The sequence below is a fragment of the Anser cygnoides genome, chromosome 5 (assembly GCF_040182565.1).
Source record: "Anser cygnoides isolate HZ-2024a breed goose chromosome 5, Taihu_goose_T2T_genome, whole genome shotgun sequence".
NCBI classification, from domain to species: domain Eukaryota; kingdom Metazoa; phylum Chordata; class Aves; order Anseriformes; family Anatidae; genus Anser; species Anser cygnoides.
In genome coordinates this window covers 49,995,743-50,023,678 of record NC_089877.1, presented here as the reverse complement: position 1 = coordinate 50,023,678, position 27,936 = coordinate 49,995,743, and the positions used below count along the sequence as shown (strand labels likewise).

Below are 27,936 nucleotides of genomic sequence, written 5' to 3'. Positions count from 1 at the left end.
TGTGGATTCTTTTGTTTGTTTTACACAAGCTGCTAAGGAATTCATGCTTTCAAAACATACATATTGAAAGCAAATCAACATTTTCCACAGGAAGTTTCAAATATCTGTATAAAGGGGAGTTAAAAAGGAAAAATTACACCCTTTTAAGTGGGGTATCAGAAGCAAAAGTTTTTAAGCTACTTGAAGACTGTAAAGGAAGACAGTTTGTTCTAACACAGAATGCAATTTCAAACACAAAAATATCATTTCTTCAGATTACGCGCTTTTTAGAAAATAGACTTTATTCTGGTCACAGAGACATATACATCTTGCTTTTCCAAAGAAGCTTCTTTATGAATACATGGAGATACATCACTCATGCCCTGCTTTGTCTTTCAAGGCTCCAGTCTCAGTCCACAGCTGGAACAGCGCACACACCCAAGCCTGCGAGCACAGGCTTTGCATTGCAGTGCTGTACGTACCACAGTGCAGAGGTGGAAAAGAAGCCTGTACCTGATGAAACAGACACAACAGACAAGACACCACAGCCAGATGTTACATACAGCCAAATGAGTTGATGACTGGCGTTCAGTAACGCTAGCCATATTACATTTTGTTTCAGGTCAGCTATAGAGTGGGTATTGGAACTGTCCTTTCAGAAGGTAACTAATAGGACATACAGAAAGATACCAAAAGAACACATTTGTTCTTCACGTTGAATGAAACCATAGCCAGAATAAAAGTCAAAGAAAACTCAGTATTTTGTTTAGGCATTTCACAGTTTCATCTGATTGCACCACATTAACTTCACGTTAGGTAACTGGTGATATAAAGGTCTAGTCATTTGAACTGTTACAACCAGCAGCTAACTATTTTGTGCTATTGTAGCACATATTTACTTAATCTCACTTTTAAAAAACTGGTAAGTACTAGAAAGGTTACACAGATCATGCCAACCAAGCTTCAGGAATATTAAATCAACCTGCCTTTAAAGTTGAGCTTCTAAAAATAATCTCACTATACAAATCACTTGTCTCCTTAAAGATCTTTAAATAATACTCATTATGCTGACATGCACATCTGCCTTCAGTAAGCTGAAATTAAGTTCCAGCATATAGTTTTTCATTATATACAGACAGAAATTAAAAAAAAAATGTTAACAGAAAAGGTGTGTGAATGTCTTCAAACACACACAAAATAATTGCCAATATTTTATTTGAAGCAGTGACTTGAACATGCAGTCATTTGTATTGGAATTTCTTTTTAAATATAGGAAAGGAGAGATGTTTGCACAGAAATTCTCTAATTTCATCTGACTGCAGCAAGAGAAATTACTTTTCATCTCCAACTACAATGTCTTCTACAATATTCTTTAACGATGTGGTTAATAGTAACTAGCAAAGAGAATTCTGAAATAAATTATTTCTACAGCTACTGTATATGACAGAGTACTCAAAAATCTGTAACATCCTTGATGTTTTATCATTCAAGATAGAGAATGAAAATTCCACATTATCGCCAGGAATGCAATGTTCTGAAAAGACTGTTGGTTTTAGCAGTTCTGAATGTCATTTCATCAGAAGCAAGATAGAATACTTTTCTTCCCTCAGTTATGTTTTTCTAGGAGTAAAATTCATGGTTCAAACATGGCACAACACAATCTTTCACGACTTCTATGGAAGAGATTTTCTGACTAGATCATTGGGATGTTTATTTCATGATTTACACTAGTTTTATCAGATAATGTTAAGGAATAAACAGCAACGCAGAGTCATACAACCTCCATTAGCCTAAGAGATCCCACTGGAGTGAAGAATTCAAATCCCGTACAGCCACGTCACATACAGGCATTCACACATCCCTGAAGAACAGCAACTTCTCTCTCATTCAGCCGTCAGCACCCAACAAGTTTAGGGAGATAACCACCAAGCCCTCCAAGCTATCGAGTCTACACATCCTAACTTACATCTGATTTCAGAACTGCCATTTCCACAAGCTGGAAAGCCTAGAAAAGCAGAAACAACAAAGCATCGTTTGTTGAGAAAAAACTTTACAGAAGTCTTTGGTAGCTGCTCAGCTTCCTGCAAATACTCACTGAGGTGCCTGACAAAATCAGAATATATGGACTTGTAAACTGGGATATAAAAAAAAATAAAGCATACTGCTTTAATATACTGTTCTCTCAACTTAGTCCCTCTACTGTACAAAAGCATTTAAGACCACCACCCATCCATTGTATCCCACCAGTGAACAGACACTCCTAAAGGGGGAGAAATGTGCAAAGACCGCAGGAGACCTGGTGCAAGAAACCCGGTGGATACAGGGCAAAGATCTCAGGTTCTCATGTTCTGAAACACATTCTCCAGTTTCCATAAGAAGCACAGGAACACTAGGCTCCTATTCAACTAAATGACATACCTGTGTTAGTAAAAGAATAATTTCTCTTCTCCCAAGCACTGTAGCAGATCAAAGAGTAGAAGACTTGTACAGATGCAACACAGAAAACGCTCTGTGCTGGAGGAGGTAACTACACTGTTATAAACGTAAATCACAAATAGAGTAAATTTGATGATCCAGAAAATAATTCTTTTGCACGTTCTACATAAGCATAATTAGACAATCAAACTGGAATCTGCCCATCTTCACCAGTTCCCTCTTTTCCCTCATGTCTTCCTTGAAGCACACTATTCTGCTGGTGCAGACTTGTCCAACCATACCAGACATTAAAGATGCCTTGCTCAGCAGTTCTTACCTGTTCACACAGAGTCATGGGCTAGTCACCACCTTCAGGGCTATGAATGAGCTAGGCAATGACAAAAGAGATCTTGGAATCACAGACAAGCAGCTCACTTGACAGTTTTCCAAATAACATAACCAGCACTGTACTTTAGCAGTTCTCATCAGTGACAGAAAGGAAGTCAAAGCTCTGTGCAGTAAGATGTGTGCTGCAGTGATGATAGGAGAGAGATTTTACATTTGCACAAACATAAGTATACAGCAGACTTCCAACGTGCAATACCCATGCACCTACCCTTTTAGAGCTTCAATACACAGAAAATACAGCAGAACACTTGCAAGAAGAAATTAATGTTTACAGAAGCATACATTAAAGAAATCAGTATTGTTTTTAACAAGTTTAGAAAGCTTAAGGATTTTCAAAAAGGCTGATCATCATCATGAAAAGTCACTCAATACGAGGATTTTTTTTCAGTATTTTTCAGTATTTAGGAACTCAACTATATATGAAATCTGGAATTAAGGGGAATTTTTAATCACACTGCAAGTGATTGAACAACCTAATGAATTACTAAGTGACAGAATGCTATTATCAAGAGTTAATGAAAAAAGCATCTGCAGCAGACACGGGAGTAAATATCTTAGTCCAACAAGTCACAAAGTTGCTTAATCAAAAATTTACTGACTAATGCTTTGATCAGTGACAGTGAATGGAGCATCACATATATTAAACATTCATGAACGGACAAGAAATTACTGCCTTGTAACTTCTCGTTGTTGGTGCCAACCCAGTATCAGTTGGTAACGCGTACATTGCCAAGAACACCCATGATTTGCCGTCAGTGCTCTTTATCATTTGTATTCGCCAATATCAGGCATCGTTCCAGCTTCTCTGACCATAAGACTGTACAAAAACCAGATTTGCAACCTGGTGCCCCTAATCCTGCCCTTACCCATAATCTAAACTATAAATCAAATTAAGCCAAACCACCCAGCTCAGTACATTTCACAAACCATTTGCAGCCATCAAACCTGGACCTGCAGACCCTGCATTTTTATTCATGAATAAGTCTAACTCTTTCTGACGCTGGTTATAATTCTAACCTAATCTTACCTTGAAGGAAAACATATACACCATTCTTGTCTCCTGACCTGACAGGCTTGCAGGCACTGAAAGATCTGCCAGTAAAAGTCTCCCCTCCCAAATCTTAAACCCATGCCTAATTTGTAGATAAAAGTTGGCAAGACATAACACTCTCAAGCAAAGCAGAACATCACCTCCCTTGAAAAGTCATTAGTTTTGGACATTCTTCCTTACCTTCTACACTGTCTAGGGCTCTTTGTTCACTCCATCTATAACTTACTTCCAAACCAAGAACACCAAGGCAGATATCCTTCCCCAGTCTCAAGGAGATGCTTAGTTTCTTTAAGCTGCTCAACTTTAAGGAAAAACTATTCCCCCAGTAGCTAGGAGGCTTATTTCAAAACAATTTCAAAATTGTTAGAGCACACGTTCTGACAGCCAAAGAAAAATTCCATTCACAGATCAAAGAAATAACTATATAATTTGGAAGCTATTTCTTTCTTAAAAAAAATCGGCTGAATAGTCTTGCAAACGTAGGAGTAAAATTACCAGAAGTGTGAAGCACTCAAGTTGTGTACTGTTAGATATACGATTATTAACTCTTGTATATACAGCTTACACGGTGCTGCCTCTAGCTGTTTCTGATATCGTACACACAAGCATTAAAGAAATAAGTTTGAATTTTGTGTTAAAAACAATTATGTAAATTACTCATTTCTGTATACGAGCTTAAAGGCACTTTTATATATAATTAGCAGCAAGACCACTAGTCAAATATTCAATCTTTCTGATGGTTGCCTCAAACATAAAGCTGACCATTTGCTTCACTATGTAGTCTAATACCTCAATTACCAATGCAGTCAGATTTATTTATTTTTTTAAGCTAGCTTTTTACGGCGAGTCCTCATAGACATAGAACTTGCAATTAGTACCACAGATCTTGACTGAGCAAAGGCAATGCACAATATTAAAGGAAATAAGGTCATTAATTTATGTAAAAAGCAATCAAATAATAATTAAGTTGTTAAAACAGTGCAAACGGGCTGCACAGAATGAACAAACAAGTATAGTTTCAGAGCATGAGGCTGCCATTCTGATATTTTACAGTTCTTGGGTTTGGGAGGTATGGACTATACATGATTTCTACTTTTTCCAATATAGCATTTCGTTTTCTTTGCTCTGACCAAGAACCAGAAGAATTTAACACAAGCTGAAATTTCAGCAGTCCCCTCCTCCCAGGGACGAAGCAGTAGCCTATGGGCACATCGTAACTCAGAGCACATTTCAAAAACATCGAGAACTAATGAAAACAGCACCAGAAGTAATTAAAATGCCATTTCATACAAGAACAAAAGTAGTATTTTGACACTTCTGGAAGAGAAATGAGAATTATGAAAAGTTGCTATGAATTTCTTTGATAAACACGATGTTAACTGCTCAAGTCATCGATTCACAAACACAAAAGCTGAACTGAAGAACTGTTGCCATCAACTCCCCAGGAAGCAGATTAGGATCATGACTTGCAAAACCAGAGTGGTTTTTGACTCTAACAAACTAAATTTAGACCCAGTTACATAAAAAATACTAATAGCCTTAACACTTTTAATCAGCATAAGAGGTTTAGAGATACACAAATGATTTAAAGTCTGTTGACTAGTTTTATACTGCATTTGCAATATTGTGCATTAGTAAAATCAGGGAGATTATGAAAGAAATACTGAGGCAGAAAAAAATTACATAAAACATGAAAAGCCGGCTATACAGAGTGACTCCAAACTTTGATACTAACAGAAATTTTACCAGGATACATCAAAACCAGAATTTCTCTATAGATTCCTGCAGCACAGAGGCTAGCCTAAGCAGGTAATGCAATGCAAGTACCTACTAGGTTCACAAAGTAGGCTGGACTCTCTTGAAATGCAATATTAACTCTTGTGATCCTACACAGGGCAAAAAATGAACGCAAAAGCACAAAGCGATCTGGAGGACTTTCAAGTGCCAAGCCTGGCATGGTGACGGGCAATATGCTCTGCCAGCTGTGCTGCTTCTTCAGGAGCAGCAAAATGGCAAAAAAAAAATTCCCCACTGATTTTTATGAAATAGTTCATTATTATGGCTTGCGTAGCACCTGCCAATAATTTATCAAGTATTGACCACATCATGCTCGGGGTTCCCCCTCCCCCAGCATCTTAACACAGTCCTTGGAAACAGGAGAAGGTGCCAATATAGTCCTAATAAAAATAATTACTTGGATAAACTACAACCGTTGCCCCAGGCATGTGATAAAATTGCAAAATAGGCAGCAATATTGTCATATGTTCTACCTCCCACTTTTTTGAAAGAATCTACATCATAAAAACATTTTCAGGTTCACATCCTGAAGCATCTGTAACAGACCAGTTAGCTAGACTGTTGGTTTTTGTTGTTTTTTTAAACTTGAATAGCTTTTTGTACAATGTCATCAGAAAGTGACCCTTAAAAGCTTGTTTCTACCACTGCATCCTAACTGATAGAGAAATGAAACAGGTGACAGTTACTGAGTGCTAGGGACGACCGAGTTCTACCTACCTTCAATTTCTTTCAAAAATCTTTCAAAATCCTTTGTGCAATTTTTCTAAACCATTTGAGTATTACTAAAGATAACGAGATTACCCACCCTTCTTCCGAATTACTTCTGAGAAACACTGCAAGTAACACTGAGATGAGCATGCTATAGAGCTTATCTGGTTGGTTTAGAAGGGGGAAAGAAAAAGATCAACTTTGAAGCAATTACTGTGAAATATTTTTTAAGGAAAGTATTATTGCTGATAGCTGACTAGGAACTCCTGCAGCTGATTGTTCTTCCTACTAAACCAGAGACATCATGAGAGGAAGCAGCAGTTTCTGCAGATTAGAATAACTGCAATGGCATCCCATAAAACTACAACTTTAAACAAACCCTAATAAAAAAATAGCTTTCAATTTCTCAGCTATTAAACATTTTTTCTTAGCAGGAACTCTTTTTCAGTGACTTAAGGTGGCTCTCACTAGACCATGTTTTTGTTCTGACTTACATAGCTATAAACCAGTCAAGGAAGGCATTGTGCTGGGTGTCACAATTTTGCGGTTTAGAACTGGTGAGACAACTACTCCAGGCTCCTCGCAGAAAGGCCAACTGAGTTAAATGACAGCTCTGCGAAGGTACCGACGAAGACATCATCCATGAGAAACTGAACGCTCCAAGAGCTCTCACTTAATATCTGTGTTTTAAAGTTGTCTTTGTAATTGACACCTAAAATATTTCTATAAAACTGATTAGCCACAAAGGGAATAATTGTGGTCATATCTAAAAAAGAAATCCATTCCACGTTGGAGATGGAATAGTTACTTTGCTGCGAAAGTTACGCCGTCGCTATTTGACAATAAATATAAGGCTTTCTTTACTTCATCTTAAGTATCAGCAAGGGCACCATAGCCACATTACCACATGAGAAACCCTCCCCTTTGATTTCCTTCTGTAATTCTCCAAAACCAATTTTAGGGTAATGATGTCAACCTTGGGCTGCGTTGCACAGAAATGTGTTTTTTTTGTTGTTGTTTTGTTTTTGTTTTTTAACTGAAACTACCATCTTTCTGAATTTGTTTAGAACTCCCTCGGAAATACCTTTTGGAGAGGTTTGCAGCACTTCAGAAAACCTGCACTGAAAATGAGTAATATCTGAGAAAACAAGTATACTATTGAAATCAACTATGTGCTCATTATTAAAATTTGTGAATACCAGCCTGCAGTGACAGACTATACTTTTTGGCAGATGCTTAGCTCATTATCATTCAGCTGCTGAAGCACAGATCCAGCTTGCATCACCTAAGAGGATTATGCAACAACAGGCAGGTTATTACTGCTTACAGCTCAAATGCTGAACTAGCTTCTTCATAACGTTTTGAGCTTCTACGGATCCTTCTTTTCAAGGAAAGGAAAACAGATCCATGGTTTATTGGAAGTTCCACTCAGAAATGCTGTAATTTATTTTACTTTGTATCACAGTGGTAATATATAACCTATCAAGGAGAATATAATTTATAGCGCACTGCATGAAACAATATAGTTCTCCCATACCTCCCATGGTTATCAAACTTTCACATTCTATCTACAGGCAAGCAAAAATACTTGTCAATTAACAGATATTTAAAATATTGCTTCTCTATTTTCCTTCTACATTAAGCAAGTATTTCAGAGCTCAAAAGTATTTCATTTTTTTAAGACTAGTACTGCTCACATTGACTTAGCTAACTATCCTGTTCTGTATTTACAGCAAAAAAGGCACGCGACAGCAAGTTGCATTTACCAAGTGAATATTACTGATGCATGTTTTGCTCCTTGAGTCATAACAATCAGAAGGTCTCAGAGGATACGTTCTAAAACTATTTGAAATATTTTTAAAAATAAAGTGTTTTAAAAAATAAATTTCAACGCATATTGAACTACCATCAGTTCCTTACACAGTTTTCAGAGCAAGACCTAAAATTCTGTTTACTGGATAGCCAACCTGTTGATCATCTTCATCACCATCACCTTTTTAAAGCTACAAAAACATGTAACAGCCATGAAACAGAATACTGTGCATTTTTTCAGATCATTACAATAACATTTCTTTTGCTGAAGTCTCTGAAAGTTTTAGTGGTTGCAGTGTTTTCCCCCAGCAACACACTCCACTTTCCCAACTGAAATACTAATACTTGGCATGCCTTATTAAAGCAATCTTGATTCTGCACAATGTGTTTTGGGATAGAACCATCTACAACAGTTACTTGGGTTGTAGGGCATCTCCTTGCTTGTTTATTCCAAAATAAGCAGTGCTTGACTGCAATTAAAAGGTAGTACAGGAACAGGAAGAAGAGAATATAAAAGTTAAGATTTACCTACAAATACTACATAATTTAATGGTGGGGTACAGCAAGTGCCAGGCTTTCCTGTGTGTCAGCACAGCTTTGGAATCTGAATTATTCAAGACCCTTGGAAGGAAGTATTTTTTAAATGGTCATAAGTACCAAAGCTAGGTTTGACTTGAAGTTAATATTCTTGCCCTCGAGCACAACAGAGAGAAACGTGAGGAATAGAACTCCCTATTAAATTGTAGCTGTTATGAAGAAAATGCAGAAGTCAAAAACAAAGCTTACAGCCCATAGCAGCACCAACATTTTTCGGATGTGAGCGTAAATGAATCTCATTTCAGATACAAGCAAGAACCAGACTGGTAACTGAAAATAAGACAGAGAAGTTCAATTCTTGTTTAAAAGAAATCACAGTTAAAAACAATAAAATAATAATAATCTCTCAGAAAGCTGATAGCAGACTAGGTAACATTCACATGAATTTGTTCTGGTTCCACAGTGCTTACAAGTAAGGAATGTGTAGCCAAGGCACACACCTGCCTCACAGCGCAGCTGCAGCCTGGGATGTTACTACAGATCTCCTGTACTCCACTTCCTCCCTCTCACCAGCCCACAAATCCAGCCTTCTCCTGTCCCAGAGCTCAGACAACTACGGTTGCCCTGCGCATCAGCTTCCTAGGTCTCATTTCATGCCAGACTATTTCAAGCAGAATAGACTAATGAAGAAAAATTAGCTGCTTTGCTCATACTTGAGCTTTATTCTTTAGTGATGACACTACTTTGTCCTTTAACAGGACACATGGGGATTTAGTAATTGATAACACTAACATTTGTTAAACTTAACTGAATTTGAAACAATAAGTTACGAAAAAAATGATTGAAAGTTTTGTGATGATGCTGTCTTGTCTTTGCCTCTTTCTTAAGAACAGCATATTTTTGATTTCCTAAAGGTTTTAAAATTTTATTTCGATATTCCATACCGCCCTTATGTGATCTCTGCCCTCCCCAAGCCTCCAAGTTAAAAGTTCTAAGGCCAATACAATCACGTAAAAGGGAATGCACTTTATAAAAGTTCATTAGTATCAACAACAGTAATACAATAGTATTCACCAGCAAGCACCCAGTATCATATAGATTTACACAGCACTGCTCCAAAACAGCTACAAAACCAGAGCATTTCTAAGAAGTTCTGGTTGTCAATGTAATAGAAAATAAACCTTTCTTTATATACTGTTGCCAAAGAAGTGTTGAGCTGTTTAGTCATTACTAGCCAAGATTTTTGCATGTAACAAAACACGTTCTCATTTTGCATTACATTTTCAAGTGTTTTACATTTTCAGTATCTAGTTCTAGCAGCTTAGCTGATTTTTTTTTTATTTCGTTTTGTTAAGGATGGACTTCAATTTCAAGTTCCTATTTTAAACAGTATAAATCATCTGTAGATCAGATAAACTATTAGTCAAAAATGAATTGCAAGGTAAATTCTTACCATTAATAGCCCACGGGGCTATTTTTTTTTTTTTGCCACTTTGTCAAAAGATTTTTTTAAACATATACACAGAGAGCACATATGACTGCTGTTTTATGTAAAAACAAGTAGGCAACCCTCCACTGCCAAAACTGGTGGTTCACAGATGGGAGAAAATGGAATTAAAGAAACTCTCAAGAGGCCATTTGTATGCATAAATTAATTTCTGAGAAATTAAGCCACACAAAACTGTACTCATCTTCACCTAAAAAGTAAGGACAATTTCCAGCATCAACAGCTACAATAAATCCCGTTGTCAAAACGTGCAATAGTATGAAACATGGCACAAAAGCATTAAATACATCCTATGAACTCAGATCTCCAGATAAAGGATCTTCTTGAACTTGGTTCATGGCACTCTGAACAAACAGCGGTGCATAGATAAAGACTTTAGTCTTCACAAGTATTAAAATCAGAACTCAAAAGATTTTATAGTTGGCATAACTCTGCAAAGCGAGAAATTACAAATTCAATAAGTTTGTACAGAAGTTACTCTGAAGCACACAATCACTAGATTTTAAGCTGCCTGACAATTTTCTCCAGTCTTCTTAATGTAGCTGTTCAAAGCAATTTTTTGATCCTGCAGATTAATACTTCATATAGAATATGAAATGCTGTACTGGAACAAACAAGTAAGAGCAGACAGCAACAACATTAAGACACGGCCAGATGAACACTGGGGGAACATTTACGTAGTCAACTTTAAGTGGGCTACTGAAAACGTAACTGAACTCCATTTAAAACAAACAAAAAAAAGGACTCAAGCCTCTTCCAAAAAGGACAAAAACCACTTCCATATTTAATCTTATTTTAGAATAGAAGAATGACTTTGTACTCTTTGGCAGGGAATCTATCAAACCACAACACGTCCTGTCAATGTGAACCTTTCCTGAGAAAGGGTTCATAGCCATAAACTCATTTATAATGTGTTACGTAGGAGATGGCAAGTCATAACAGTTTGAGTCAAGAACACGGAATGTACCAACAAGTTTATGAAGAGTGACAGTAGCAGTTATTTACATGTTCAGGGTAGTTAACTGTTCTTTATGAATTACTTCTCCCTTGTATAAATTAGAAAACTACAAAAAGTCAAGACTGAGAGAATTCCTCATCATCTTTACAAGTTCAAGTAAAAACACCTTGCAGAACCTCCTTTAGACAATAGCATATTGCTTGTATAAAAGGTCTCTTATTCTATAGAAGTCTTGACAGAGACAGCCTTCCAATCCAATGCGCCCTGTTTCGGTCTGAAACAAAAGACATGTTTCAGTTTATTATCTTTACACTAACAAGACATTTAATTTTCATTTAGAATATTATTTACCAAAGAGTTTAAGAGACAGAACACCTACCCTGCGAACAGCCACCAGATTGTTGCAGACAAGCACTCCTCCTACAAATTCAGCTTGTATACCTTCTCGCAAGAGAACTTGCTTGAAGTCAGATAGTCTTGGCTCATTCATAAACACAGACTGGTGTCCAAGAACCTTTAAACAACACATAAAATTTTAATACTCCTGCTACTTGTTGTCTTCCATTTTTCCAAGTATCTCCTCATCATTGCGTTGGCAACAGCATGGCCTATGGACAGGCTGGGGGACTATGAATGAGAAGGTTCTATTTCTGTCTACTTGCAGCAAGATGTTTCCAGGACAGGAAAACATAGAAATTACTTGTCAAGTAAAAAAAAAAGATTTCTTTCTGCATTCACATATTGCAGACAAAACTGCCCTTGAAGATATCTTCCATGACGTGTTACGACCAGGAACAGAGATGCAGTAAGCTGCACTGCTGATCACTACAGATCCATGACAACTGTCACCGAAGTATGAAGAGACTTTAGAGTTGTCTCCACATTTATCTAACTCCTGAAACAGACTACATTTAGGACTGTACAACAGTATCTTAAGATGTAATTCATGGATTAGGAGTTATTTTAGTAATTCACTGAAAAATGAAATAACATCTATTCACACAAGCAACTATTTTCATTTCAGAGTGAAGAACAATGTAAAGAAAAATTAAATTAATGAACTCAGATCACTACTAGAGGCAGAGGTATATGAATTTCCAAGACATATATTTCTACTTAAGCATATGAAGTAATTCCCATAGCATCAACAGAACAGAACAAGACCCAAGAGTGACTAAATAACCGATTTACAAATCCACAAGTACTAACTACAAATACGAAACATTACGATCTCATTCACAAATAGTTGGTAACTGTATGCTAGGCACTATTTGTGAATGCAACAGATCATCCTTGCTGAAAAGCTTAAAATCTGAAGGAACAGTAGCAGGCTTAACTAAGAGAAAACCAAACATGAAACACCAGTTTCAGTTAGACTTTCATTTGAATAAGATCACAGTTATTAACCTCTAAGTACTAGAAAGAAATCAGGGAAGTTCCTATACCTCATGAGGTGGCAGAGGTTCCAAAGTAGGAATGATCTCACTCTCCTCACACATCTCCTTATCATCGTCACCAAAGAGGCTTTTCATGGCCTTTTGTTGTGCAATGACACTAGAGTCCGAAGAAGGCATATCCACTTGCATCTCTAAGTCTTCATCTTCCCTCAGCTCTCCCTCTTCCAAAATAACTCCCGTATCCACTTTTGAAACTCGCATGTCCAGGACACCATCTATCCAAGCCAACTCAGCATCCTTGGCTTTACAGAACTGAAGGGAGCTGACAAGAGAATCTTTTAACCTGACCTGGGTTGCACAAAAATAAAAGTACTGTTGGTTTGATGGAAAACACACGGTTCTTACTTCAAGTTTCCAAAATTAGCAGTTTCCCTTTCACCATCTTTCTGCACAGGTTTGACTCATAGTCTTTTGGAGAGAGAAAGAAATTGGTATCTCTAAGGCAAGACATTCAATACTTAAAAAACAGTTTGTATAAACTTGATATCAGCAGTCAACTTAAAAAAAAAAGAAACCAAGAACAATACCTTTGTTTTTCTTGATTAAAATAAGAAACTTACATGACTGCAAACAAGTTAAATTTATGGCAGGAACAATCATTGACTTTTAAAACATCAGAATTTTTTTGTGGCCAAGGGATTCTTCAGTTGGCCTTAGTAAATCTATGGAAAATTTACACAGCTACATTCAGGTTACTAAACTGGAGCTCCAAACTTCAACCTTCTTTAAAAAAAAATGATAATTAATATTTTATTGCAAGAGGGGATGTTGTAAATATCAGACTAAGTGACCAAAACATTACCCTGATTCCTCTGGCACATTCCAGGACTCGAACTCATTAAAACCCTACTCTGAAAGACTGCTATCCACATGAGATTGTGCAGGATCACAATAGCAGAATCAAGGCTGCAACTGTACAAATGAAATTGCAACTAATTAACTATCTGCAACACAATTCACCCAAAAGGCATTAGGTTTCCAACATCCCGCTCCCATTTATTTTCTAATTCAATGTCTCCGATGTACTTCATCTCTTCAGACAGCTTCCAATTGAAAACAAAAAATTTAAATCTTTGAAGACTGAACTACCCCCTTATAAGATAAAACTGAAACAAAATATGGAGCTATTAAATTTTTATTCAGATAAATATTTTGTGAAAAATCAGAAATCTCATTTCTTTCACACTAGCAATCCTCAGAGCTTTTTTTTAAAAAAAAAAAAAACAAAAAAACAAAAAACAAACAGAAAACACTGCTGTTTTAATAATCTCCAAACATATTAATTTTGAGTAACTGGAGCTTTCTGCTTCCACAGGTAACAGATTTTTCTCTGTAACGTAGCAAAAACACCTTTCAACAATTCTACTGATGTTTTCCTATTAACTTTAAAAGGACAGAAGGCTTAAAAGACTCAATACCTAAACTGCATGTGAGATGCTTTCCTCTGAACAACTTCAAAATTTCCACCAGGACCATATGAAATTTTCATATGCTTCACACAAATTATCCAAGTTTTCTCATTTTGAGTTTAAAGATGAAAACTAAATGTAATGTATTAAAGAAAGTGCAACATTTTACCATTACCTCACTTTTTTTTTTTTTTTTGTGAGGAGAAAAGAGGTGGTGGTAAGCAGAGGTACCTTTTAAATAATTTCTTTAACATTAACTTGCTCCTGACTGTACTTGTTTATTCCCAAGTACTATTTGGGTACAAAGGGTCTCATACTTTTTTTTCTTCTTCTTTGCTAAGTCTCCTCTTGAGATTAGAGAAAGAATTCTGAGTTGCAAGCAGTTGTAGCATACAGTGGCACCTTAAATACAGACACAATAAGTCCACTAAGACTAAAGCAAACTGATGTTCTCGTGGACATAAACTTTGCTTTCTGCATTACAGGCAAAAGTGGACTGATCTCACATTCAAGTTTTGTTTTAAGCACTTAGGAGTAAAATTCATTTGAGCATAAGGAGAATGCCTACTCATAAGACAGAAAAAAGCTGCCAGTGTCAAAATCAAGTGTACAGATATGTAGCTTTGTGCATCTTCTCTCCCAAAAAAACAGAGGGCCAAATAAGAAAGCCTGCCAGTACAGCTTTATTACAGTTGACAATATTTACATAAGTAACACAATCCTGTAGCTTACCTGATAAATATGAGTTTCACTGGTTGCATCTACAGTTTCATGTAGTTTTGGCATGTAAACTTTAATGTCTTTTCCACCAAAAGCTCTGCAACATTCTGCAAGGTCCTGGCTGGCTTCAGGTGGTCCATGGACAATGATCAATTGTCTTGGTTTCATTTGGTTAATAATTTTTTTAATTGAGTCCCCATCTGAGCGTCCTTCGTAGTCAATGTATGTAACCCTAGCTCTAGTTTGAATTAAAAAAAAGAAGAAGAACAGATTTTAAGATTAAAGAAAATATTTTGAAACACTCAAAGTTTGATCAAAAATTTTGATTTAAAAAATGAAAAATACTTTTAAAATATTCTACATCAAAAAAGCTGTCAGCACAAGCTGTTTTACGGATCAGTAAAATAAAGAATTGCCAGATATCAGCACATACATATATTTAACACTATAAATTCCCAAAATTCACTTACATAGTTATCAAAACATGACTTAAGAGTACGTGAATAAGTTCAACCCTTGTTAGCAAAATATACATACACACTTGCTTATCTGTGCTGACAAACTGTTGTATCATTTGCTCTTCCTTTTACACTTCTCCTCACATAGGAACCAAAGTACATATTTCTTAAGAGTAAGAGCTGTAAGATTCTGTACCATGCTCCCAGAAAGACTAGTAAAAAGCTAATTGTGATTATTCTGGAGAAGAAAAGAGAATCCTATCCCACTTTCTTAATTCCAAACTAGCCTTTTACCCAATTTGTACAATACCCGTGCCACTATTCTAATAGCATGGACTAAGGCTCCTAAAGCTGAAGACTCACTGGAATCGTACACAGCTGCATACAATTCAGTACACAACATTTTTCCGTAATGAATTTTGCAGAGCTGCCCACAACACGCTATCTTTCCCTACAAGCAACAATATCAGCACACACTTAGTAGCTCCAAGGAATCCTCTAGCATCAGAAACTTTGGAGGACAGACTCAGGAGACACATGTAGTACTGGAATTCTCCAATTATCCCTTCATATCAAAACAGGTAACAAGCAGAATTCAAAGCAAAACAGAATGTGAAATTTAGGCACTATTAACAGCTGATACCACGTTGGCATACATTTCCTATTAGCACTTCTACAAAAGACCCTCTTGTTGCATGAGAAATAAATGTAGCCACTGCCTACTGTCACAATGTAAAAAACCCAATCACTTCAAATATTTTTTTTTTCTTCTCAGGAAAAAAAAAAGCATGTATTTTAGCTGGAACAAGTAGTTCTGGAAAGAAGGCAAAACAGCTGAATGCTGGTTACAACGCATTGGCCTTCTGAACAGTACCCTCCCTAGCTATGAAGTTACCGAAAATCAGAACAAAGCCACTCACTTAATTTCCATGGATTCTGTTGCTGAAATACATTTGGTGGGAACATCTGATAAATCCTGGTCCATAGGCTCCTCTCCATTTGTCAAACCAGATTCTAATTTGCTTTTTTCTTCTTCTGTTGCCTGAAGTTCTGGAACCAGAAAATCTTCAGGTCTAAAGGATGAAAGGCATTTTGTTTTTAATAGTCTTATAGTGACTGCAAAGCACTACATAGTATAGAAACAAGTAATCCTCATTATAACTACTGACTTCTTTTAGAATCGTTAGTGCTAACAGTTTTATTACACTTGCCTTCAATATTTTCACATGTGAACAGAGCTCATTTGGAAAATATCACCTTCATAACTCAAAAATAAACACGCTTTTGATATCTTCCAGAACATTAGCATGTTGAAGGTTTCTAGCACGTATTCCTCACACAAGTAGTACAAATATTGCTAGATTTTCCTAGGTTGAAAGATGCTCCTTCCTGTCATAGTAAATTTACGAAAATTATGTGTCATTTAAAGTAGAAAAAATGTCAGGTTCAAAAAAATTTAATCTTCTCTCATAAAAATAAAAGCAAAAAAAAAAAAAGTCGTGAAAACACAATCTAAAAGATGTAAGCTTATGCCAAGAATCAGTGCTCTGCAGCTTCAATCCTTATCAGAAGCTTCCTGTGAAACTTAGCACAAACTGTTTTACAGAAGCCATTCAAATGTTACCGTGTTTAGGACTGAACATAACAGTGTAGCAAGGGAGAGAACGCTGATTTTTATTTTTATTACTTCTATTTTTGAACTGTTTCATAGCTGTTACATGTTACTAGGCACTATCACTGCTTTCTCTACATACTTGATAATCTCGCCATATTCATCCCATTTAATTCTTTCTTCGGGGGCTGGAAACATTGGATAAGATTTCTTTGCTTGTTTGAAGAAGCTTCCTTTCCGGCTACCTTCACCCTTCATCATCAAATCATGTTTGGTCTTATGTACAGTTGGCTGATCAATATCTTCTTCGGCATCACTCTCATCACTGGAATCGATATCTGCCCTGAAATGGCATTCCAAGAAGAACAGCATTTTCTTTTTAATTCAGGTTTAGAATTACATAAACACACTGACTAAGGTCAAGGACAGTTTATGCATCTGAGAAGTTGTTCACAAACAGCAGATGAAACAGGTCTACCTTAACGACAGATTAAAGACAACCATTTCTGACTCCTCAATGCCCTCAGACAAGCCTACCAAAACCATGATTTTCATTTATCCCTGTAAACAGTTGACGCATCAAGCTGATCACACAAATATCAACTCTAACAATAACAGCAGAATGCAACAGCCCACATACTTACTCTTTAGACTGTTCTAACTTTTTAGCCGCTTCTTTCTTTAGTTTCTCCTTTTCTAGGTACTCTTCAAGTTCTTTTCCTTCCAACTTGACACGTCTTCTCAACTTACAGATAGAATAAAAATTGACATTACTGTGAGTAGCTGACATGATTTTAGTATTTCTCCTACACGCTGCTGGTAAGATAACATTTAATTTAAGTACCAAGGGCAAATGCAACTTGTTTGTCACGTACAGACAAGAATATGTAAATGTGTGGCACCTTAGCATGGCAACACCATAATAATGTTATCAATTAGCAGAGACTACTTTAACAGAAAAACATTTCTAAGGTATGAAAACCAATTAGCTTTATAAAAATTCCTTAGAACATCTTCAGGAAACATCTCTCTTCAATAACTGAATGCAAATACCCTATAATGAGCAGGGTTTTTTTTGACCTTTGTGTAACTAACAAAAAGTGAACCTTGCAAAATGCTATACTAGTAGTCAATGCAACATCAAGTTTTGTTTCTTGTTTTCCACAGAGCAAATTAGAATATAGGTCGCACTGGATAACGCAGAAATCTAGAAATAAGTCTAGTACTGTAATTGAACATTTCCAATCCAATCTAAAACTAAAAGCAGGCTGTATCATCAGGATTGAAGTTATCACTGCGACCACAGGGGACTCCTGTAAATTGCCAGCATTTACCAGAGAGTAGATGTAGGTATACTACTTGAAAATAATTTGAAAACATGATTAATAATTAATTGTATTCTTTTAATTCCTAAATCTCACTTATCTTTTTAATTCTGGTGAGATATACTACACTGATTTGACTCGATTCTCCCCTCATCCCAAACCGAAGTCATTTCCAGCAAGAATAATACATAGCATATTGTGATCTGCATCTAAACCGTCAACAGATTTGTTTTTAATAATAAAAAAGACATAAGCGTTAACAATAAATATTTAAAAGCAACTTCATGCTCATCTCTGTTAAGTATTAATTCTACCACACCACTGAAAAACAATTCCTAATGTAAGATCTATTTTTATGCAAATTTATCCTTAACATGTTATATATGCAATATACTTATTTCAGATTTCCTTCCACCACTAGAAGCATTTTCAGCAGTCAAAAAAAAAAACCACTAAATTCAGTTTTGCTTATACCCCGCCAGATGGCCCACAACAAAAACTTTTAGATAAATGGACAAATTCTTACCTCAATATCTATAACCTTCTCAGAAGGATTATCAATCAGGAATCGGGCTAATGTTCCAGGTGTAGTGCGGTAAGTTAAAATTATAGAGTTTTTGGAATCCTGGCACCACTGAATGAAAAGATCTCTTGAAAACCCACACTCTAAATCAGGTTGACTGGCAAGAACAACTTTTGGACTAGGCACTCGAGCCAGATCAGAAAGACTATGACATAAGGAGAGATGGCGGAATTGGAAAGGATTGTTTCGCTTGTCTTCAAAGCACCTCATCAACTTATCGCTCATCCATTCAACCTAAAATATGTATTAAGAAAAAATTATTAACAGGAAAAAAATGTAAAAACGTACAAACCTGACAGTAAGTACAGGGCTGAAATATGTGTGATTACATCAAGGTTTCTCAGTGTGTATAGAAATAATGCTGAGTGTGAACACCACAGAAATGAGTACTTTTTAATAGCTATACTCTATACTGACAAGTCTTGTGATTAAAAAGAAAGTAGAAACGAGTATCAAGAAGCACAGCAGTAGCCATGACTAGACACTGTGTCACTTGATCAGAACATTTGAGAGAGAAATACCAACTCTAGAATAAGGTAACACCCAGTCTTTGGCTTTCTTTTTAAACACTGTTGGGGAAAAAATAAAAAAAGCTCTTGAATATACATCCTGTTATGCTCTTCACAATTGCATTTTAAAATGAAAACAAACCAAACCTGTGATTTAGAGAACTCCACTACATTGTAGCTGACATTATTCAGAAGTGCTAGAGAGTAGACTCCTAATCCTGCATCTTTTGTTCTCCAGATCTGATCAAGAAGTTGAGCAAGTTCCAGAACTCTGCCTGCTGTATCCACAGCTATTAATACATTTCCATCACCTCGTAACGTCTCCAAAACATTAGCTAAAAAGAATTAAAACAAAACAAAAAAAATGCTTACACTTTAAACCACAAGTAGGGTGTTTGTGGGGTGGTGTTTTGTTTTTTCCCCTCCTGTATCACACTGACAGTCATTAGTTAAAAGCAAATTGAACTCTGAAATACATTGAACTTCAAGACAGAACCAAAACTACGTTTCCAATTAAATTAAAAGGAGTTGGACTTTTCTTGGTAGCTCTGAAGATCCCACTGCCCTGATATTACTTTTTAAAATAAATAAATACAATCTGTAGAATGGAGCTTAAAAAAAAGAAGATTGCATTACTGAAGGTCATTCAAAAATTCCTTAAGAAATCAAATGATACTGGATAAAATACACCTTTTTCAGTTTTATATAGGGTACAATTCTTTGTTTTTAGGAAAATGTTTTACCTACAGGATCAGTACCATCAGGAAAGACTAATTCAAAATTTGTTAAGTTTTAATAAAGTTTCTTAATTTAGATACTGGTGAGCTTCTTACAGGAAAACATTTACAGTGGTAATAAAACCTGTTACTGCTATCTTGAACCCCAGAACAGAATACATACTCAGTAGCTGCTCATCCCGTTGCTTCCTCCTGGGTTGTACATAAGTAGCATTAAATGAATCTGTAATAAGCAATGAAGGCCTGCTCAACATTTCCAAAGAACATCCATTCAGATGGCTGTGGAAAAAAGGTCAAAACTCACTTTCTGCATTTCCATTTTACAAGAAAAAATAAGACAGCCAGCTTCCAGATTTTTACGTGTACAGAAGTCAAACTCCTCAATAATAGAAAACTATTGTATCACATATAAACAAATCAAAGAGCTTCCTACAGAAAAGACTTTAGACCAAGAATAAGAGGATGTTTAAAAAGATTCAAAGTCCTAACGTGCGAGTAATTTTGAGGCGGTTGACACATAGCATAAATTATATTTAATATCTACAATTGATTAGTAAGAACAAAGGCAGTTTCAATTAGTTTCATTTTTCTACCTTCTTCTCTTCTCATTCCCCAAAAGCCTCTTTCATATAACTTTAATTATACCTGGAACAGACCTAAATTAGAGCCTGGAACAGGTTCCCCAGAGATGTGGTCAGAGCACCCAGCCTGCCAGGGTTCAAGAAGTATCTGGACAATGCTCTTCAAAATGTGGTTTAATTTTTGGAACGTCCTGTGTGGAGCCAGGAGTTGGACTCAATCATTTTTGTGCGTCCCTTCCAACTTGGGATATTCTATGATTCTATGTTTCAATTATTAAATTTGGCTTGATGCATAATACAAAACATATTAATGACTATTAATGCGAAAAAATATCTTATTTCAATGTTTATTTTCTTGTCTTTCTTTCAAATCAATTCATCTGAATGCATGTGAAATTAGTGGTCTTATGTATGGAAAAGCACTGCTACTTCCATACCTATTTATTACACAAAGTGATGCACACCTAACACATCTAAGAAATATAGATAGCTACATTGAACTTACATCTCCCTCTTGTGGTTGAAATCAACTGCATAAACAATTTCTTCCTCTCCATCTTTGACAATCTTCCAAATTGTGCCTCCTATCATGTGACCAGCTGGCAATGGTGTGATTGACAGACCATGTCCTTTGCCTACAAAAAAGAACCATCTTTTAAAAACCTCTCAATATTTTAGGTACATCACATGTACTAAAATCCATTACTCTAAATAAAAAGTAAAAAAATAACTCCAAAACTGTTACCTGGAAAAAAATCAAATGAAGTGTGAAAATCAGTAGCATCTCTCTCCTTGCCATCTAACCAGTAACTTCACGATGTTACACTTCTTGCAATTCATTTCTACTCTGTCTCCAGAAAAAGAAACTAAAGCAAAGAGCACTTCTTCACGCCGCCTCCCACCAGTACTCAGTGGCATTGCCAAGCTGCTATAACTACAGACCTAAACAGCAGCAAGTTACATAACAAACACATCCCAGGAAAGCAAGTAAGCTGGTGAAAGGCACACCCCCCTCTGCTGCAACACAAAATACTTACTGTATCATTCACTGTCTAAGTGCTTAGGAAAAAAAATGTAAGCTACAAAAAACAGAAATTTGCCAGAACAACAAACATGCAAGTGAAAGAATTCCAAGGAAAGATGTCTACGTGCTACAGTCAGGGATGACTGATCTTTTCAGCACTACATGCCGCTTTTCTTACTTTTTTAAATGCATGGCTGCTTCTTGTCACTCATGCTAGCCTTGATCTTTGTCAGAGTAAAACTAGAGCAACCATGACCGTTATTCATTGTCTTTGATCCATGACACCACCTAGAACCGCACAACTGCAGAACTTTAATAATGATTAGAACGTGCATTATCTTCTTAGATGCATCCATCAAAACTTCAAGTCAGTTCCATTAAATATGAAAAAAGTAAGGTGTTTTGATACAGTTTTTCACTAAAACTCTTACCAGATGTAAAAGTTGGTAGCACAGATATATCCTTGCTACAAATACCTTGAAAAAGCGTCAGCAGCCTTTCAAGAATGGAAAAGAAAAATGGACATGGGATGCCAAATTACAGGGCAAGAATTTCAGCAAGCAGCATTGAGGAGCTGGGAGATCTCGGCGACAAGCTGCTGGTGATCAGCTTATGTGTGTCTGTGCAAGGACAGCGTTTCCATTTCATTCTGATCTTTGAATTCAGCAACAGCGAAAATATGCTGATTATCTGTACACCACAGTTCCTAGCAATAAGCTACACTGAGTATCATTCAGAGTCTGCAAAGACCTCGTTAAACCATTCACATGCTAAAACTTACTATCTGCATGTTATTTGTTACTTGCTTTTGTGTCACTGGTTACTGAGGAGCTTTGAGGTATAAGTATTTTTTAGAGATGTGAATAAACACCAAGAAAAGTTACAAAAAAAAAAAAAGGAGAAACTAGTGCCTAAATATGCTTTGGCATAGCCTCCTCCTCATTAAATGGAAGTTCGACCCACTACCATATACAATTACTAATGCCATGTGTTCAGCTGATATAGACTGGCACAATGTTACTGAATTCAGACCTGCAAAAATGCTTAACTTTCATAGACATACCCCTTTTAAAAAGTTACCTTAACTGTTAATGAAAGTAACAGTCACTAGAAGCAGTTTATCAAAACTGTTCCTTCCAGAACAACTTTACCTTTCAAGTTCACAATCTGAGAAAACTTGAGCTGTTGTATCTTATCAAAGGCTGCATCTACATCATCCAACGTAAAGAGTGTGAAATCTTCAGTATTATGGCGGGACTAAAACAAATAAGAAGCAAAGAATGTTCAAAAACTTGAGCCATCTACCTTACCAACGATGTTGCGTATTAAAGTATGAACTTAAATATACCTGATAGAGGTCATACATAAACATCTGTCCCATTTTATATACAGGAATAGTTGCATAAATGGCACAATTCAACCCCATTTTTCCAACCGCATATGGGAGAGCACCAAGGTGTAGAGGGTCAGGATGAGAAAGGAGAACAGCATCAACCTGGTGTACATGTCTACAAAGGAAGGACAACAGAAGTTAGTGAAAAGAGTTCTGAATGGTATTATACACTTCTGACTATGACTATTTTGAGAACAACTACACAATCTGAATGCCAAACAAGAAAATTCAAATCCTTCCAGGTTTAAAAAACTTCATTAAAAGTTGGAGATATTTCCAAATGTTCTCAAGTAATGTTAGAACTTAAATACGCAAGTGAGTTCTGAAAATGTAACTTCAAGGCCTGGGTCATGTATGAACTTTAAAAAGTTTCACATTAAATTCTTGATTAGAAAGACCTTAACATTTACTCTGACACCAAAAAGTTCATGAACTGAAGAGTCGAAAGTATTTTTGGTGCAGGCAGGTTTATGCATCTAAAAACCTAAAGCAGACTACAACTTTTCTTCAGATAAGAAGAGACAAGTAACAGAATCCAAGAGTCAATAATCTTCATATTGATAAGAATCAAATCCAAATGTTTTGTTGTGTTTGTTTTTTTTCAAATTGAAACAGTCAAGTTATAATTCAAGAAAAGTGGTATATAAATTTTGATTTTACTTTAAAAAGTCATAACTAAAAACACAGGATGTTTTATGTTTCACAGATTTCTTATGTTTCAGTCTTTTACCAGCAATCAACTCATGCATTAGGAAAGCTCCTCACTGTAAACGTGCGAGAGTTCAGTATTAAAGTCTAGACAAGTTGATTTCTTGACAGGGCTGGGATACTAACAGAAGCCGTTTTCCAGACTGACAGTTCGTTAAACTTGAAATACGAGGCAAGAGTTGAACTACTTTATCTTCAGCCTCTATACAATAAGGCCTCTTTCATTTAAAACTTAGTTAAACATCCTAAACTATTTTAGGGCCAAGGTCAGCCTCCCATAAACTTGATACAGAGCAGAGTGTATGTAAAAACACAAAACAAAACATCCAAACCAAAACAAACTGAATAGTTTGAGAACTACAGTTAATTGAGGTTACTTGTTAGACTAAAAAAAATTTACTAGAGATGTTTAGTAGTATCCTTTAGCAGCACCCTTCACATAAGGCATATTTGGAGCAAGTAAGAACAACTTTGGATGTAACATCACCATATAGATACCAATGACTGGTATTTTGAAAACTTTCAGAAAAAGACAAGACCTATTTAAAGCGTGGAAGCTACTTACTTCCTTAGGGAGTCAATAATGTCCATAGAAAAGTTTTCATCCCAGCCACAGTCCAAAAGAAAACGGAATTCATCTACTTGCAATAGATAGCACAGGGCAGATTCCTCCTGCACCCCTGAAAGCGTGGTCAGCTTGATAATCGATGTCATTTTTCTGTCCAAGTGTTTGATTTCAGAAGGAACTAATCTGAATTGGAGAAGAAAACATTTTATTAAGTAATCCAAAGGAAAAATTTATTTATTTAGATCTCCCTCCCTTTCCTTAGATTTCTCTCAAGTTCTGAGAACACGCACGACAATGATGGTGAACATTGTTCAATAAAGCTGCTAGATGCCAACCCCTAACTTTCAGATATCAACTTTTGATCCTTACGGGTCTTTTGTTGTTAGAGAAAGCTTCGAAGTTTATTAGAAATATATCTTAAAAAACAAAATAAGTGATCACTAGAAGCAGCGCAGGGACCAGCACCGCACCTCCGGGGCTGCGGCCCCCCAAGGTGTGAGGGGAGCCCCGCACCGGGGCAGACCCCGCCGCTCAGGGGCCGCGCCTCGCCGCCGGGGCTCACCGGGGAAGAAGAGGAGGAAGAAGAGGAAGAGGAGGAGAAGGAGCTCGGCTCGGAGCGCTGGAGCCCTTGGCCACCCGGCAGCGGGCCGAGCCCGCCGCTCCCGGCGAGGGGACGCCCCGCAGCGGTGCCCCCCACGCCGCCGCCGCTACCTCGAGGCTCCGGCCGCCCTCAGGCCCCGCGGGGCGCGCCCCCACCGCCGCCTCCCGCCCCGGCGCCGCCGGCCGCCATCTTGTGAGGGGCGGGGAGAAGGGGGAGGGAAGGTGGAAGGGGAACGGGCGGCACCACCGCCGGGCCGATGGGGGGTGAAGGAGGCTCCCCCCGCTCCCCGTGCTGCCGGTGGGCTCTCCCGGCCTGCTCGCGCCGCCCGTTGCCCTTGGTGCGGCCGCTGCGCGGGGCCCGGCGGCGGCAAGGAGCGGTAATGGCGGGTGGGCTGTGAGGGGGGGGGGTCGTCGTAGTCTTGTCCCCTCTCCCCTCCCCTCCCCTCCCCAGGGCTGGGAACGGGTCATAAACTTCTTCGTTGTCTCATAAACGGTCCAGCGAGGCTGGGAGGTTGTGGTGTGGGGAGGCCGGCGAAATTCGCGCAATGTGTTTTTACAAACGACCAGTTTTCTTCACCTGTCAGTTCCCATATGTCCGGTTAATGGTAATAAAGCGCGCATCGGTAGGATTCTGTGTTATAAATGCACTTCTTATGGTCTGCAGAGCAGCAAACTTCTGCATGATTAGATTTTAATGAATAAATTGATGGGTTAAACGCGACTGTTTTACCGGTGATATTTGAGAAGAGATGTTCCTCTCCCATTTTAGGATAAAATCCTATTTCCCAGGGCCAAGAGTTGGTTAGGATTATTTCTAAGAAACTTTTGTATGTATTCGAGAACAAAATGTATCCCATAGGAAGTGTTTTGTGGCCTTCATATCTATTAGTGTCCCACATATCTGTTGTTCTATGGTAGGATCCTAGTAAGTGTAATTAAATATTCCAGGTACGCAACAGCTTCTATTTACAGACTTATTGGCAGCTCTTAACCTGTTACACTTTTCTTTCTAGCAGCCATGGTGAATTTCGCCCAAGTTGTGCGTGATCACTGGGTTCACATCCTCGTTCCCTTAGGATTCGTGATTGGATGCTATTTGGACAGAATGAACGATGAAAAACTGTCAACCTTCCGAAACAAGAGCTTATTATATAGAAGGTCTGCTTTAGTTATGCCTTTTAAACACATACATTCAGTTATTTTGCCAAGTAGACTTAAAGTGCTTCTCTGTTTGTTGTTAGAGTCTTAAGTATGGTATATATAGTACAGTCTAAAGAAACTTAGTAGAAGGATGCACTACATGAGATCAACATAAAAAGTAAACACACAGATGAATAATAAACTTATGGTGTTAAGAAACAGACATCTTAAAAGAATAAAACTTAACAATTTGCTTCCATTATACTTTGCCATTCACAGTGTAGTTACCGTGGCATGGCATTAACTAAATCTTAGCATAGTATTGTTAGTGGCTAGCACTGTTGTTCTTAAATACCACTAATAAAAAGAAATCTTGAAGGACTGTAGTAAAAATACCACTTCAAACTTAACTGCAAAATGTATTTCCAAGGAAAATATCTAAAAGGGTTTGGGGGGGATTTATAGGCCAGGAGAAAATGTGTGGGAGTGTGTATGTAACATGCATTTAACGTTATTTTGTTAACTGGGGGAAGCAGAGTTATAAAGTGCATAAAGAACTAACTAGCAAGTTAGGGAAGTATTTTCTCTGGGTATGAATTTACCAACTCTCCAAGTCCATGAAGATTCTACAGGTGGAAGAATGAATATCTTGCATCTTAATGTTTGTCAATTTAAAATGGAAAATGATCTTTTTCAGCTCCTAATTAGTTTTTAGTTAACTAATTATTGATCTGAAATCAAGTAATTGGAAAAACAAGGTATATACACTTCAGTAGAAAAATCTTTGCCTGTCCAAAGCTTGTTAATTAGTAACTGCTGGCCAGTTCTTAGTCATGAAATATGGAAACCATTATTTTGTCTCTGAAACCTCAGTGGGAAACAGTCATTGAATTTTAATTTTCAGTGGATAATAGCAAGCTTCTGTCCTAAATTTAAAATTATCACAGCACTTATTAACTCAATGCTTGTGTAAGTTTGTAATTAAAAGTAATCATTTTTTAAATTAGCACAAATGTTTATGTTGGCAATTGCTGTACCTTCACTTAAAGGTATGATTGTATACAGTAATCAGTTTGAGCTTGCTGGCAAATTTCTCAGGGAGAATTTAGATAACTTAAAGCAGTGCATCATCTGTATCAGTTTAATTTTACATTACACCATGGGGTTAAGCAAATAACAGAAATAAAAATCATGCTGCATAGCATGGACTCATAGGAATGTTATCAGTTTGCAGGTGGATTTTTTTTTTAAAACTCTGGTGTCAGCTAGATTAGTTCTGAGTAACAAAGTAAAATGATATAGTTTGTGCCACTGTTACATGACCACTTTGCAGTTGCTGGTGACATTTAGCTGTTATTTCTGCATATTACAAAAACCTCTAAAAATTTAAGATAACTTTCAAAATCAAGGTATTCTAGAATAATTTATATATATATTAGTAATTATTCTACAAAAATCATCCTAATTGTAGTCTCTTTTCTGTTTTTCTTCCCACACAGAGAGTTGAAGCCTGGTGAAGAAACAACATGGAAATAAAGACTGTTGATGAAATGAGGAATATTTTCACTTGATTAATTATCTTATCTCGAGCATTGAAAGAATACAATTACGGTTTTCATCTTAAGACTATATAAAGCTACAGAAAAGAACACCTGCAATCCATCACTGCTAGTTTAATTTCCAGTCGTACTTTTGGAAGATGATTTAATTATATGACTAATTTGCGTCCAGGAAGTCCATAACTGTTGAGAAACTTTTGTCCCTGTAAGTCATACTCTGGAAAAAGAGGATGTAATAAAGAAAAAAAACTATGCAAAAGTCAGTTACGTTGTTATTAATCTGTACGGTGTGGAAGTTTGTAGCTAATTTACGAGGTGGACTTCAAGGGGATACTTTAAAATGGCCCAAAAGGCAGTTGGTAGGGATTTTTTCTTGTTGTT

General features: G+C 36.9%; 2 protein-coding genes across 5 annotated transcripts; one reads left to right on the top strand and one right to left on the bottom strand.

The window, feature by feature from the left end:
- Positions 1 to 260: 260 nt before the first annotated feature.
- Positions 261 to 25,099, bottom strand: CPSF2 (cleavage and polyadenylation specific factor 2). Of its 2 annotated transcripts, none has more exons than XM_048070513.2 (15): positions 24,968 to 25,099; positions 24,254 to 24,439; positions 22,936 to 23,095; positions 22,739 to 22,844; positions 21,069 to 21,198; positions 20,146 to 20,261; positions 19,393 to 19,580; positions 18,680 to 18,970; positions 17,473 to 17,573; positions 16,971 to 17,171; positions 16,137 to 16,289; positions 14,771 to 14,996; positions 12,618 to 12,917; positions 11,552 to 11,686; positions 261 to 11,446 (listed from the first exon to the last, which is right to left on the bottom strand). In XM_048070513.2, exons 2-15 carry the CDS (start codon positions 24,400 to 24,402, stop codon positions 11,354 to 11,356), a joined length of 2,349 nt encoding a protein of 782 aa, XP_047926470.1. In that variant the 5' UTR covers positions 24,403 to 24,439; positions 24,968 to 25,099; the 3' UTR covers positions 261 to 11,353. The 2 variants fall into 2 exon arrangements, with proteins under 2 accessions (XP_047926470.1, XP_013037466.1); XM_013182012.3 differs by having other exon boundaries at positions 24,819 to 25,053.
- Positions 25,063 to 27,818, top strand: NDUFB1 (NADH:ubiquinone oxidoreductase subunit B1). 3 transcript variants are annotated; one of them, XM_048070527.2, is made up of 3 exons: positions 25,063 to 25,233; positions 25,870 to 26,014; positions 27,496 to 27,818. In XM_048070527.2, the coding sequence occupies exons 2-3, from the start codon at positions 25,875 to 25,877 to the stop codon at positions 27,530 to 27,532; spliced, it is 177 nt and encodes a 58-aa protein (XP_047926484.1). In that variant the 5' UTR covers positions 25,063 to 25,233; positions 25,870 to 25,874; the 3' UTR covers positions 27,533 to 27,818. The 3 variants fall into 3 exon arrangements, with proteins under 3 accessions (XP_047926484.1, XP_047926485.1, XP_013037479.1); XM_048070528.2 differs by having other exon boundaries at positions 25,081 to 25,233; positions 25,873 to 26,014; XM_013182025.3 differs by lacking the exon at positions 25,063 to 25,233 and adding an exon at positions 25,325 to 25,461.
- The last annotated feature ends 118 nt before the right edge of the window (positions 27,819 to 27,936 follow it).

Bases quoted from the DNA above. Each gene is read 5' to 3' on its own strand.
- CPSF2 (XM_048070513.2), bottom strand. From the start codon at position 24,402: ATGACATCGATTATCAAGCTGACCACGCTTTCAGGGGTGCAGGAGGAA. The intron at 23,096-24,253 runs GTAAGTAGCTTC...CTTCCTTTGTAG, and splicing joins ATTATTGACTCCCTAAGGAA to ACATGTACACCAGGTTGATG. The intron at 12,918-14,770 runs GTAAGCTACAGG...TGTGCAACCCAG, and splicing joins GTGAAACTCATATTTATCAG to GTCAGGTTAAAAGATTCTCT.
- NDUFB1 (XM_048070527.2), top strand. From the start codon at position 25,875: ATGGTGAATTTCGCCCAAGTTGTGCGTGATCACTGGGTTCACATCCTC. The intron at 26,015-27,495 runs GTCTGCTTTAGT...CTTCCCACACAG, and splicing joins AAGAGCTTATTATATAGAAG to AGAGTTGAAGCCTGGTGAAG.